The sequence below is a fragment of the Lutra lutra genome, chromosome 15, assembly GCF_902655055.1.
Source record: "Lutra lutra chromosome 15, mLutLut1.2, whole genome shotgun sequence".
Classification (NCBI taxonomy): Eukaryota; Metazoa; Chordata; class Mammalia; order Carnivora; family Mustelidae; genus Lutra; species Lutra lutra.
This window is the reverse complement of record NC_062292.1, coordinates 11,252,077-11,267,369: the sequence shown is the minus strand read 5'-3', so window position 1 is coordinate 11,267,369 and position 15,293 is coordinate 11,252,077. Positions and strand designations below refer to the sequence as shown.

General features: G+C 39.0%; 1 protein-coding gene across 2 annotated transcripts in view; it reads left to right on the top strand.

The window, feature by feature from the left end:
* Positions 1–15,293, top strand: part of SMYD3 (SET and MYND domain containing 3) — a 703,294-nt gene that overhangs the window by 148,335 nt on the left and 539,666 nt on the right. Inside the window, exon 2 of one of the 2 annotated variants that reach the window (XM_047703851.1) lies at positions 13,146–13,209. The exons of the other annotated variant lie outside the window; for it this stretch is intronic. Coding sequence (XP_047559807.1) covers positions 13,146–13,209 — 64 coding nt within the window. The remainder of the gene's footprint in view (positions 1–13,145; positions 13,210–15,293) is intronic. 2 annotated transcript variants of the gene reach the window in all.

Genomic DNA, 15,293 nt, shown 5'->3' with positions numbered 1-15,293 from the left:
CCTGACGACTCCTGGTTTCAGCTCTGTGATTTCAGAATGGTGAGATGGAACCTCCTGTCTGGCTCTGTGTTCAGCATGGGGTCTGCTTCTTTCAACTTCTGACTCCGTTCTTTCTCTCTCTCTCAAATAAATAACTAAATCTTTATTAAGAAAAAAACCCACAGTGAGATATAACATTCCACGTCATTCAGACTGGCAGAAAGTAAAATGACTGACATTTTCAAGGATTTATGGGACATAGAATTAAGGGCACTCTTAAACTGCTTAGGAGTGTAAAATTCCTGCAACCACTTTGGAGACCCATTTGTCAAAATGCAAAACCTTCACGATGTGCCTTTGTACAATTTTGAAATGCCGTTCCTCTTCTAGGAAAATGTACTCTAAAGCCGTGGAAGTCAGAGTGGGCTCCCCAAGGTCCTTTCAGGGGATCTAGAAGATGAATGCTATTTTTATAATAATATTATGTCATTATTTGCCTTTTTAAGTCTCATTCCATCACTAGGGTATATGGTGGAATTTTCTAGAAGTAATATGTCATGTGATTATTCAACAGAAACAGAAGTGAGAATCCAACTGTCTTCTGTTAAGCCAGGCATTAAAGAGATTTTTAAAAATGCAAAATAGTACTACTCTCCTCACTAAATTTTGTTTCAGAAAATCTTTTTTATAGAAATACATTATTTATTTCAACATATAATAGATTATTAAATGCATTAATAAATATTTAAAAAATTTATTAGTTTCACTCTCTAATACAGTAAATACTTAGAGCTATACAAATACAAATATTTATAGCTACAACCTGCATAAATAAAACTTCTTTATGGTCTTTTAGTTTTTTTAAATCCCAAATGAAGAAAAAAAAAATCCCGAATGAGATCAAAGAGTTTTGAAAATCATTGCACAATGCAAGTTTCATTGTAGTATTGTTTATAATTGTACATTTCTAACTTCCATTTTGGTATATTGTCATAGTTTCTCCTGTTTTTCTATCTAGGCCTTCTCAGTGTTCCAAATTCTGGTATTTATCTTACCTTTCCATACTTACTCTAAGCAAAATTTCTATTCCAAAAATCTCACCTAAGTGTTTGGAGAAAAGCAGTGTCATTATCTGATAAATGGAATCTGTGAGGTTGGTAGTTGGGGCCTTGGGAGAACCTGGTATTGGCCATACCACTTGCTCCCTTTAGGAGGACCACAGATATTTAAAAATCTCCTGCACTGACCCATTAATTCTCGTTGTGTGGTTGTCAGCTAATGGTCATGCTATATAAGTCTTTATGAGTTTATTATTAATTACAATGCGTTAGCAGGTGTAACATTTAATTCTGTGTGTCTTATGGACTCTGAAGATTTTTTAAAATTTGAGACTAGGTCAACACAGTCCACTTTCTTCTTTTATTTATTTGTTTTATTTATTTGAGAGTGTGCAAACATGCCAGCTGGGGGGGTGGGCACAGGTAGAGGGAGGGAATCCTTAAGCAGACTCCCTGTTGAGTGAGGAGCCCATCGTGCAGCTGAATCTCTAGACCCTGAGATCATAACCTGAGCCGACATTAAGGATGTCCACCCAGGTGCCCCATCTACTTTCTTTATAAACTTAAAGTTGCATTTTGTTTTCCAAAAGAGAATGAGTTATTTGAGATTTCATTACGCTTATTTCCTAGACTATTTGAGGAAATTTGTAGTTAAAAGTTAAACAAAGCAATATACTTAATTATAAAATATAAGGGCAAATTTTTTTTTTTAATATTTTATTTATTTGTCAGAGAGAGAGGAGAGTGAGCGAGCACAGGCAGACAGAATGGCAGGCAGAGGCAGAGGGAGAAGCAGGCTCCCCGCCAAGCAAGGAGCCCGATGTGGGACTCCATCCCAGGACGCTGGGATCATGACCTGAGCCGAAGGCAGCTGCTTAACCACCTGAGCCACCCAGGCGTCTAAGGGCAAATTTTTAAAGCAGGCAGAAGGAGAAGATGCTTCTGGGCCTCTGAAATGAATAAATTAGTATAATTAGATACTGAAATTGGCTTTTGGTTTTCTCACTGTTAAAGCTAAAGTAGATTCTTGGTGTTGTTAAGTTTCATTTTTAATTTATTTACTTATTTGAGAGAGAAAGTGAGAGAGATCACAGACAGGATCCTGAGATCCTAACCTGAGCCAAAGGCAAATGTTTAACTGACTGAGCCACCTAGGCACTCCTAAGTTTCATTTTTTAATTAGAGGAAGATACAGAGAATTTCTCCTTTGTGACAAACTATTTCCTGGTATTGAAATTAAGGTGACCATTTTTTGCCAGTTTGAACATTTGGATCATAGAATATTGTTGAAAATTTTGATCCAGTATTCTTACACATCTTTGAAATTCTACCCATGGCATTTTGATTTTTGTGTGTATGCTGGGTGATATTTATACTAGCAATGCTCATATATTTAAAGGATTTCTGATTTTACTCTTTGGGTGAAATCAGATCTTTTTCTTATTTCTCAAATTTTTATTATTTTGGATTTCTGGAAGTCTTGTGGAAATTGAATACATCTCTTAGACTTACCAGAGTTATATTACTACACCGAGCCTCGAGAGGTTTCCTATATAGGAACATGGGTGTTGTTACTAGAACAGATTCTTTTTCAGCATTGCATTTTGGTCATAAATTTCTTCCATACTCATGTGCTTTGCCTAAAAAACAGCTGTAAGTCACCAGTTTTAAACATGAAGAGGGCCCGGAAAACACAATACTGAATTTTGTAGAGAAACATTATGTAACGAGGAAAGCTTAAGTCTGTACTCTTGTAGAGATGTTAATTTTCTCTTTAACTTGTGGTAGTCGTTACCTTGCGTCAAGGAAACAAAATGTGAGGAGTCATAACTGACTTTTAATTTTGTTGAAGATGTAACAGTCCTCTCTGATTGTCATTTCCTCAAATGAAACTTTCCTAAAATGTCTTTAGCTTCTTGAATCAGATCACTCAAGTTGATCATTCTGATCCCATTAAAAATAATGGTAATAGAAATTTCAGTGAGTGGAGACTAAACAGTGAAACCCTTATGATGCAGGTCAAAATTTGGAATCAGAGCCAAGTAAAAAGCGGTACTAGTATAGTGTCTGTGGGCATGCACGGATAATACCAGATTTGTCCCACCTGTGGGTTTTGCTTCTTTAGCAATCATAGGAGAGGTGTATAAGAAACTCTTTGTGGAAAGGGCATAGAAATAGACAAAATTAACTCGAGCACTCTGAAAATATTACTCTCAGCACCTCAATTTTAACTCTGTGCTGCATGGTTTACTTGGCACAGTGGGAGCGGGCACTTTGGGCAGATGATCTCAGGTAGTCCAACCAGCAGTTTTACGAGTTGTTTCTTATTCCCATTTCATAGAGAGGAAGTTGAGGCTAAGGGAAGTTGCAAGGTTATAGGGCCGGTAGGGAGTGGGCTTAGTCCTTTAGTCCCTTGGGGCTACTCTAACAACATGTCAAACAAGGTAGCTTTTAAGCCCCAGAAGTTTATTTCTCAGAGTTCTGGAAGCTGGGAAGGCCAGGCTCAAGGTGCCACATGGTCCAGTTCTGGTGAAGGCTTTCTTCCTGCTTCATAGCAGGTACCTTCTCTCTGTGTCCTTACTTGGTGGATGGGGTGAGGGAGCTCTTTGGGCTTGCTTTTTAAGAACAGTAATTCTAGGGCTCCTGGGTGGCTCAGTCAGTTAAGCATCTGTCTTAGGCTTGAGTCATTATCTCAGGATCCTGGGATTGAGTCCCACGTTGGGCTCCTTGCTCAGTGGGGAGTCTGCTTCTCCTTCTCCCTCTGTTCTCTCTTGGTCTCTAAAATAAATAAGTAAAATCTGAAAAAAGAGAAAAGAACACTAATTCCATTTATGAAGACTACCCTGATAACCTAAGTACCTCCCAAAGGTCGTACCTCCTTATCCTGTCACCTTTGAGGGTTAAGATTTCAACTCCTGTATGTTGGTGATGACACATTCAGACCGTAGCACTTAGAGTGCCTATTTTGAGCTCTGGATTGCTCAAACATTCTCCTTTTAGGTAATGGGGACTTCCCTTTTCCTTAACAACAGCCCTATCATCCTCTCTTAGTCACTCTGTATCAGAATGTGACTTTTCCTTCATCTCCACTCAGGTCCTATAGTCTGTGCTACTTCTCAAAACTGGTTTTATCTTGTGGCTTGTTTTGCAAGTGGTATGTGTTGATCTGTCCTTGTTAATTTTAAGTTCTTGGAGCATGACTGTTGTGCCCTCTCTGCATTTATCAACACAGGACTTTGCAGGGTGCTGTCCACATGGTGGCCTGTCGCTGAACACTTGTTGAATTAACAGAGTTTCTGTTCATCAGGTAACACTGTCGCCCCAAGTACAATAAATAGCTTTAATTTAGGAGCCAGAAAAGAGTAGGAAGGGAAATACCCAAGTCAGATGATCTGCCTCTCTTGACTAATTTGGCTCAGATACTTTGCTGTGCTTTTTCTCTAAGTGCTAATATAGGTTCCAATTGTTCGTGTTTTGCCCAGGAAGGTATAGTGCCTGTGGATCATAGATTCATTTTTCCCCTGAAATATTAACCATTACCTTTTCTTGTTTTGTACTTTAAATGTTAGGAAATCTGAAATAAAGGGATAAGTGATGTAGAAACATGAATCCAAACCAATTCTGCCTTTCTGTATTAGGAGTTTGTGTTATATCAACTGCATCTGCTATTTTGTATTAAAAATTATTTGAGGGGCACCTGGGTAGCTCAGTAGGTTAAGCATCTGCATTTGCCTCAGGTCTTGATCCCAGGGTCCTGGGATCGAGCCCAGTGTGGAGCCAGTGTAGGCTTCCTGGTCAGTGGGGAGTCTGCTTCTCCCTGCCCCTCTGTCTCTCCCCCTGCTTGTGCTCTTTCTTACTCATTCTCTCTGATAGCAATCAATCAATCAATCTTTAAAAAAACCTATTTGATAGTTAATGGATGTTGGATCTGATCCTCTTTAATTTTAAAAGAAACCTTTGGGGGCGCCTGGGTGGCTCAGTGGGTTAAAGCCTCTGCCTTCGGCTCGGGTCGTGGTCCCGGGGTCCTGGGATCGAGCCCTGCATCGGGCTCTCTGCTCTGCGGGGAGCCTGCTTCCTTTCCTCTCTCTCTGCCTGCCTCTCTGCCTACTTGTGTGATCTTTCTCTCTGTCAAATAAATAAAATCTTTAAAATAAAATAAAATAAAATAGAAGAAACCTTTGGGCCCCATACCAACATACATACCATCTGGAAACGAAAATGGAAGATTTTTTTTTCTATATTATTATGAATATTTATGCCAAAGGAGCTCCGTATGTTTAGCACTTTGCAGTGTATTTTCTTTGGTCAGAGTAAAAGTAATTGTACTATGCTCGGATAGAATCGCTTGACTTTATTTGGGATAAGCTCCTTTTTATGGTGGAGAATTTCATTTGCTTCAGAAATTTCCATGGGGAAACAGCCAAATCCTCAGGTACCTGACATTAACAGTTTTAACGAGTCAGGATTCTGAGCTTGCAATGATATGTACAAACATAAAAATTCTCTTATTTATTTATTTATTAAAAGGAGTTTATTTATTTATTTGACAGACAGAGATCACAAGGAGGCAGAGAGGCAGGCAGAGAGAGGGGGAAGCAGGCTTCCCGAGGAGCAGAGAGCCTGACGTGGGCTCGATCCCAGGACCCCGGGACCACGACCCGAGCTGAAGGCAGAGGCTTTAACCCAGGCGCCCCTCTTTTTTTTTTTTTTTTAAGATTTTATTTATTTATTTGACAGAGAGATCACAAGCAGGCAGAGAGGCAGGCAGAGAGAGAGGAGGAAGCAGGCTCCCTGCTGAGCAGAGAGCCCGATGCGGGGCTCAATCCCAGGACCCTGAGATCATGACCTGAGCCGAAGGCAGTGGCTTAACCCACTGAGCCACCCAGTTGCCCCTTTTTTTTTTTTTTTTTTTTAAAGATTTTATTTATTTGACAGAGATCACAAGGAGGCAGAGAGGGGGAAGCAGGCTCCCTGCCGAGCAGAGAACCCGATGCGAGGCTCAATCCCAGGACCCCGAGATCATGACCTGAGCTGAAGGCAGAGGCCTCAACCCACTGAGCCACCCAGGTGCCACCCCCATTTTTTGAACATAAAAATTCTTTTTTTTTTTTTTTTTAAGATTTTATTTATTTATTTATTTATTTGACAGAGCGAGATCACAAGTAGGCAGAGAGGCAGGCAGAGAGAGAGGGGGAAGCAGGCTCCCTTCTGAACAGAGAGCCCTATGTGGGGCTTGATCCCAGGACACTGAGATCATGACCTGAGCCGAAAGCAGAGGCTTTAACCCACTGAGCCACCCAGGCGCTCCTAAACATAAAAATTCTTTAAAGAAATATTATTTCTGTGGTATCTTTGTTTTAAAACACATTTAGGCTTCATTCACTTAGTTATTTTGGTTTTTGCCTTTTAAAAAAAGGGAGCTCTTTATTTTTAAGACAGTCCGTATTCCTCCTATTCCATGGAGAATCTAATATCTTAATTGTGTGAAGGAATATTTTCTTAGAAATTGTTATCAGAGAATCTTTCCTAAGCCTTGTTTTAAGGCAGGGGTACTCTATCAGACATCCCATGGTCAACCCTCTTTCTTTAGCAAGTGTAACTGATGCAGGCTCTACCTAATGAGCTCTGTTCTTTTTCTTAGCTCATTTCTTCTCAAAGGTCACAGTGATCAGTCACAAGCTAAATTTCGGCCCTTGAAAAACCACAGAGGCGTCCAAAAGATTTCTGGGCACAGATCTTAAGCTCAGAAGAAGAGGTGCAAAAACACACAGTAGGCTCTGGTTTGCTTCTGATTGTGCAGGGCTGTGCTCTGTCTGGAGGAGTTGCTTTGGAGGGCGGGAGGGTTGCCAAGCTTTCTTGTGGTTCCTGAACCTTTGCCTGAGCCAGACTGGCCAATAGTGAGTGTACAGGTGGCGGTTGAAAGAGAGCTTCTCTGCAAGGCACACTGGGAGACTTCCAGGGGATCAAGACCTATTGCCTGTGTACTAAGCATACTATTTATGAATGTGTTGTGATACGTTGTTTCCTCTACACGAAGTTTAAAATGGATTCTGCAGGTGCCAGCCCTAGCTGGGAATTTGAGTCACTAGAATTTGTTTTCTATATCCTTTCCAGGAAACTTCTTTTTCTTTGCCTGGCACCTGCCCATATTAATTTAGGGCAGAGTTTTAAACCCTGGGATACTTTCCCCTGCTGATAACCAAGGACAGAGAGACAGTTCCTTAAATACTACCCCAATTATTATGATTTGAAGGAGCCAATCTTTTTCCTCTTTAATTTTTTTTTTTAAGAGACAGTGGTTTCTGTTGTATTCATATATAACTTCTTAATTTGTATACTGGACAAACAAGTAATTTTGCTCTGTTTTCATTTCCTTTCCACATTTCTGTTGCCTTTGCTGTTGGCGAAACTCATTATGGCCCAGCCTTTACTTGGAAGAGAGAACTTAACTTGTTTTGCTCAGTGAACCACACTATCTGGAACTACTGAGCAACTTAAGAATTTTTTGTGATTTGACACTGTTCTATAGCATATCACAGTTTGCATGAATAAGTGATAGTGCATTCCTCTTTGCTGTTTTGGTGGGTAGAGCTAAAGATAACACTGATTTAGGTGTAAAATACTTTTAATATCTTCTCCTTTTTGGGGGTAGAATACTGTTTATCTCTTATGCGGAGAGGGCGAAAGAGGTTAAAAAAAACTAATCATTTCCTCTTACTGATACACTGCTAACCTACTTCCTTATATTGCTTTTCTTTTCTTTTTTTTTAAGATTTAATTTATTTATTTGAGAGAGGAAAGAATGAGTGGTGGGAACAGGCAGATTGCTTTTCGTTCACAAAGTCCATTTGGACTTTGAGCTAATCATTTTGCAAGCAGGATGTTTCTGCAATCTGAAAATTCTGTATTCATTACTTCTCTATGCCTCGGAGACCACTGTAATTTGCCTTAGACTGTGCACAACTTTTGTCATCTTCAAATATAGTTTATTTTTGTTGGGTGTACAAGAGAAGCAGAACCAAATCATTTTGAGTATTGGAAGGAAACTCATTTAACTCATTCTCCTTTGCAGTGCTGGAATTTGCTTCATGGCATGCTCTGCTCTGAACCTTATCCCTGAGGGAGAGGCAGTATCTTTACCAAGGCTCAGTGGGTTTCTGATCAAACACACACAACTTTTTTCTTGGATTCAGTTGACCTTTTTTTTTTTGAAACTTGAGAACTTAAATTTGTTTAGTTCTTTGATATGTAAAAATAACTCGGAACATTTAAATAACTCACGTTAAGGAGTTCCTTCACACATCAAAACAATGATTAAATTATTTAGGTACTTAGACTAATTTTGGTATTTACTGTGCCAACATTCTGTGTTAAAATTCATTAAAGCTCTGAGTTGGTAGCTATGGGAGGGAGAGGATACAGTTTGATGTGCTAACTTGTTCACTGACCTTCTGAGGTATCTTGATTCTGCTCATTAATTTTTAAAATCGAGAAGAAACACTTCATACGTCTGGGGCTTTTAATTTGCAAAAGAAATTGCCTCTGAATAACTAAAACCAGAAAGAGGGAGATGAGGGAAAATCTGATGAATCAGGTCTGAGGAAGACGGCATTCTGGGGGACCCCAGTGATTCATCCTCAGGAAAGTTCCTGTCCAAAGCATCCTCTCCCGCCTTTTGGCTACCTGTTCTCAGGTGGGCTGGACACACTGGGTATCTTTTGGCACATTGGGGCTTCTTTTGTTTTCAGGGTTATTGAGAACCCAGCTGCACCCCACCCCCAATATGTTGATTTAAGTCTCAGATCTGGTAGTGGTTTCCCCTGCACGTTCTTAGTTTGGGTTTGTTGGGGGTGTTTCTTTTTTTTTTTTTTTTTAAACTTTTTGTTATTTTATTTTTTTTTAAAGATTTTATTTATTTATTTGAGAGAGAGACAGTGAGAGAGAGCATGAGCAAGGGGAAGGTCAGAGGGAGAAGCAGACTCCCCATGGAGCCGGGAGCCCGACGCGGGACTCGATCCCGGTACTCCGGGACCATGACCCGAGCCGAAGGCAGTCGTCCAACCAACTGAGCCACCCAGGCGTCCCTGTTGGGGGTGTTTCTAAGGATGGAGAGTGATACTCATGTTTGCTGTCTTACTTGCACTGTCATTTTTTTATGGGGAGAGTTAAGGAGATTCGAAAATTCTACCACTGCTGCCATTTTGTCAGAATTCTCTCGTTTCTTTTCAGTCTCCTGAATCTTGAGTTTTGTTATTTATTTTGTATTTTATTCCATTTTGTTATTAATCTTCCTTCTATGTAATCTTGCAAGACATTTGTTCATGTTGTCTGTCCTCTCTGTTATGCCATTGTGTTCTATTTCGTTTTGTGGATTTGTATAATTTCCTTTCCTTCCTTTTCTGCAGTTTTTACATTTAAATTCCTTTTTTGCATGTTTAGCTCATTGATTTTCAGGTTTTGTCCTTCTTTTAAAAAGATGTATTTATTTATTTGAGAGAGGAAGGGATGGGGGAGGAGTAGAAGGAGAGGGAGAGAGATCATGCTGAGCATTTCTTTTTAATGTACCCATTTGAAGTTACAAATGTCTCTGTAAGTATGATGTTTGCTTTATCTCATAAGTTTTGATTTTTTTTTTTTCATTATTTAATCTCATATTTTTGGGACACCTGGATGGCTCAGTTAGTAGAAGGTAAGACTCTTGATCTTGGGACTGTGAGTTTGTTCTCCATGTTGTGTGTGGAGCCTATTTAACAAAAAATACATATTTTCTAATTTTATGATCATTCTTATTTGATCCTTAAATTCATAAAAACATGCTTTTATATTTTCATGCATGTATTTCTCTATATTTCTTTTTGTTACTCATTTCTAACTTAATTCCTTTATGATTGGAAAAAATGATCTATATGGTGTTGATTCTTTGGGATTTTTGGGATTTACTCTGTGGTCTACTTTCTGGGGACTTTTTTTTTTTAAGATTTTATTTATCTATTTGACACACAGAGAGAGATCACAAGTAGGAAGAGAAGCAGGCAGAGAGGGGGGTGGGAAGCAGGCTACCCTGCTGAGCAGAGAGCCTGATGTGGGGCTAGATCCCAGGACCCTGAGATCATGACCTGAGCCAAAGGCAGAGGCTTAACCCACTGAGCCACCCAGGTGCCCTCTGGGCACTTTTTGTAAATGATCATTGGGTGCTTAAAAGGAGTACCTGAGTATGCTTCATGTATCAGGTATAAGGGTCTGTGTACTGCATGAGATCAAGTAAGTTACTGAGCTCCTTATTCTTTATTCTTTATCTGCTTGGTCTGTGAATTCCTGAAAAAAACTTTATATCTCTCTATAGGTATAACCAGTACTGTTGGTACTTACTGTACTCCAGGCACTATTTTAAGGGCCTTACATATATTAACTTACTGTGTTGGTCATTCTTCCTTCAGATCTGTTACTTGTTCTTTACATATTTTGAGACAGGATATATTTGTCACTAGGTACCTACACCTGGGGATTGGAGTCTCTTATCATTGAGGATTGACCTTATTCATCTCTAACAAAATCTTTAACTATAAAATCCTTTTTTTTCTGAAATTGATGTGGTTACACAGGCTTTTTCTCTTAATATTTGCCTGGCGGACTGTTTTTATCCTCCTTTGTATGTCATTTTGTTTGAAGTGTGTAAAATAAACATAGACAGCTTATGGATGGATTTTTTTTTTAAATGGTTTATTTATTTTGGGGAGAGAGAGAGAGCGTGAGTGGGAGGGACAGATGGAGAGAGAGAATCGGAAGCAGACTCTGTGCTGGCACTGGATCGCACGACTCTGAGATCACAACCTGAGCCCAAACCAAGAGTCATTTGTTTAACCAGCTTCAACGCCTTGGTGTCCCGTGGTGGATTTTATTTGTATCCAGTTTTATCCAAGAGCAGTAATATGGTGTGATGGTCAAAGCAAGAACTTGAATGCCAGATTGCTTGATTTGGATTGTCGCCTGGGGTGTTGATACGTGACAGCTACAATTCTATACTTCAGGTTGGGAGGCATTTTGGCTTTACCTAGATCTTAACTACCCCCACCCCCCACCCCTCACCCCTGTTTTATGTTCTGTATCTGACCCTCGCTGTCTCAGAAGCGAAGTACCTGGTATGTTTAGGTTCCAGTTATCTTTGGGATTCTCTTCTTTCCCTTTCAGAATCCTTGCCACCTTGTTTGCACTTCTCTTTACTTTTTATCTCTTGAAAATGAATTGAAGTATCCTTAAAGTCACCATAATAAGACTGTTTACTTTTAGGACTGTTTGAAAGTAAGTGTAAATCATAGATGTAAAAATCTGTGAAGAGTACCTGGCACATTAGATGTGCTTAGAACAATTTGTTCTCGTTTTGTCATTAATATTAACATTACACTTTGACTTTTAGGGCTCTTGGGTACCCTCTGTTTATCCACAGTGCTTCCTGCCTTTTGTTTGTCACTATTAATTTTATCATCACATTTATTCTTTTTATTTTATAATTCAACTTGTTCTTCATTTTTCCTTTTTTATTATACAGGTGATTTAAGGGGATGTAACTTTTGAGCATCTCAATTCAGTATGTGTAAAGTAGTAACTGGATTTAATGAAATTTTAAAATCATTTTCCAGAAGGAGTACACTCATAATTAAACTATATGATAAGACTTAGTTTTTCCATCTGAAGAGAGTAGAATACTTCAACTAGTTGATGGGACTGGATTCTGTATTTCATATGGAGAGTTTAAAATCTCTCTGTAGTAAAGTTTTTGGTCTCAATGGGAATCTTTGATTTTAATTTATTTTTTTATTAGAACGAATATTAATGGTCGTGATGGTGCAGAACAGTGTGAATGTGCTTAATGCCATTTGTTAAAATTCAAGGGGCGCCTGGGTGGCTCAGTGGGTTAAAGCCTTTGCCTTCGGCTCAGGTCATGATCCCAGGGTCCTGGGATTGAGCCCCACATCGGGCTCTCTGCTCAGCGGGGAGCCTGCTTCTCCCTCTCTCTCTCTGCCTGCCTCTCTGCCTACTTGTGATTTCTCTCTCTGTGTCAAATAAATAAATAAAATCTTAAAAAACAGACACAAAAAGAATTCAACTGAGTGAAGTGTAAAGATCTTACTAGCTTTGTTCAGTGGGTCATGGTTTGGGCAGCGTCTGATGTAGCAGACAGAAAGTGGCCCTGAGATGCTGTACAAAATGAAAGACGTCTATAGGCAGAAGAGAGTAGGAACAGGAAAATTATACTAGGTGAAAGAGTGCATCACTGTCCTTAGGGGAAAGCTGGGGTCTACCAAGCAGATTACCTAACTAGTAATACCTGATTGACTGGTTTAAGATCTCATTTTTGGGGGCGCCAACATTGTAGTTAAGTCTAGGGGCTTAGAAAAAGTGACTCCACTGTGGGCCTTGAGTTCTCTTTTTTAACACACTAAAGTATATACTTAAAAATATTTAAAGTGGGGGGCACCTGGGTGGCTCAGTGGGTTAGGGCCTCTGCCTTCGGCTCAGGTCATGGTCTCAGGGTCCTGGGATCGAGCCCCACATCGGGTTCTCTCTGCTCAGCGGGGAGCCTGCTTCCCCCTCTCTCTCTGCCTGCCTCTCTACTTGTGATCTCTCTCTGTCAAATAAATAAATAAAATCTTAAAAAAAATATTTAAAGGGGGGCTTGGGTGGCTCAGTGGGTTAAGCCGCTGCCTTCGGCTCAGGTCATGATCCCAGGTCCTGGGTTCGAGCCCCACGTCGGGCTTTCTGCTCAGCGGGGAGCCTGCTTCCTCCTCTCTCTCTGCCTGCCTCTCTGCTTACTTGTGATTTCTCTCTGTCAAATAAATAAATAAAATCTTTAAAAAAAATATTTAAAGTGGTAAATATTATGTTATATATATATTCACCACAATTAAAAAAAAGACCATCAGCTGTTATGTCCGTGTCTCACATTGAAGAGGAAAGAAGATGTTCATCAACATGAAAATCTAGATCTTTTGGGAGCATGCAGATGGTGTGAGCACAACGTATTGACATCAGTACGCTGGTTTATGTTTCTTTCCTCAAATATGGCTCTCACTCATTTCCTAACGTGAATTTTTTTTTTTTTTTAAACAGGAAGGAAAAGCTGATGCGATGTTCTCAATGCCGAGTTGCAAAATACTGTAGTGCTAAGTGTCAGGTAAGAATGTTCAGCTACAGGGGTGCCTGGGTGGCTCATTTGGCTCAAGTCATGATCTCAGGGTCTTAAGGTCGATCCCTGTGTTGGGCTCCCAGCTCAGTGCGGAGCCTGCTTGTTTCCATCTTTCTGTTCCTCACTCCATGCTCTGGCTCTCTCTTTCACTTTCTCTCTCAGAAATAAAGAAATAAAATATTCAGCTCTCTAGAATGAAACCTTCAAGTTCTCTGCTCTTCATTTGTCCTCCATTATGCCCATTGGTCTATTTCTGCTTCTTTACAATCTTTGATTTAGTTTAACTTATTTTCCTTTAATTTAAAAATTAATAATGTATATGGTGAAATATCATTTCTATGATATCTTTATACATATATCAATATGTAATATTCATGTATCAGGAAAAAAATTGATCACTCATATCTTTTTGTCCTCTTGACCCAGTCCCATTGTCCAGAGATATCTAGTTTCTTGTGTCTTTGCAGGATTTTCTCCTCCTAACACATTCACATATTTATACTCTTTATTTAGAAAAACAGAGATGGGTTATTCTTATATACCTAAATTCTCCTTTTCATTTTAGAACCTGTCTAGAGGAACTTCTGATGTCATCCCACTGATTCTTTTACATGAATGCACCAGTTGTTACTTCTTTGTTAATGAGTCCTTAGCCTTTTTTCAGTATTTGGTATTGTCAGTAATGGACCAAGCATCTTTTTGTGCACATTTCTGCACACCTTCACAAATTAATTGTAGGATAAATTCTTCCCAGCTGTACTGATGAGTAAAAGGATTTGTGATTTTGAATTTTTAAAGATAGTACCGAATTGCTTTCCAAGAGTAATTTATGACAACTGACAGAGTCTGTGAGAGTACCGTTGTTAATGTCTTTGAAATTCTTTAAGGGGTGTATAATTACAATTCAACATCACCTTTTCTTCTAACCTTATGATTAATCATTTCATAAGAAATGTAATTATGCTGTAATGAATTGCATCATAATAAAAAGTGCTAATTGGAGGTTTTGTGTCTGTGTCACTTGCTCTCAACCTTCCACCCATCCTTTTTGTTTCTCATTTTGGGGTGTGTGTGTCTGTGTGTGTGTCTATGCGGACACCTTTTTCCTTTTCTTCACATCTAGGACGTGCTTCTCTGAGGGAGTTTTGCTCTCTCGCTTTCTCCTATGAAAATAATTTCTTAAAGAAGTCAGAAACCTAAACACACAAATTAATCAGAGGACCCAAGTTCTAATGAATATTAATAAGCCATTAGCTCGTTAAATTATTCCAAAGAAAGCATGAAAACTCTCTGGGCCTCCGTTTCCTAATCTGTACTACTGATAAGAGCTAATATTTATGAGATATCTACTGTGTATCGGGTACTATTTTATTCTGTTTACTCTTACATGAATCTTGGGAGTTTACTACAATGGCGCTCATTTTACCAATCAGGGGACTGAGCTACAGAATTGGAAGTAAAGTGCCAAACATCCTATACCGAATAGCCCTGGAATTTGGATCCAGAGGTCTAATTTCACTTCTAAGCCCAAATTTTATTTTTATTCTAACTTTCTGATTAGTTGTAGCTTTCTGTTTCCTACTGTATTCACATTTTTCATGGATTTTGTTTTGTTTTTAATAAGGGTGTAACCCTATCCCAAGGAACACAAAACAAAAAATACTAAAATAGAAGCTTCCAGGTAACACTTTCCTAATAAAAATAGGGAATGTGAAAAATAATTGGATTATTTCTGCCTCATTTTATAAAGCAAAAATTCTGTCACAGAACGATACCAGATTTATGTAAGATCATTAGTAACAAGGAAAAGCAAATTTATGAAAACAAAGCCATGCTTTTTCCTACAAGATAAATTCTCGGTAGACTATTTTATGGTGATGTTATCTATCTTATTCATGTGAAACTGAAATTTGTTTCAAGGAACTTCAAATTAAGAAGAATATATCTAGAACCAACAAATTACATATATCTTCTGGATGACCTTCCTTTCCAGTTTCAATGAGCTAAACATTTACTTTTATTTTCCCCTTTTTTAATAAGTATTTTTTCCTCCAATGCTGCTTCCTCCTCCT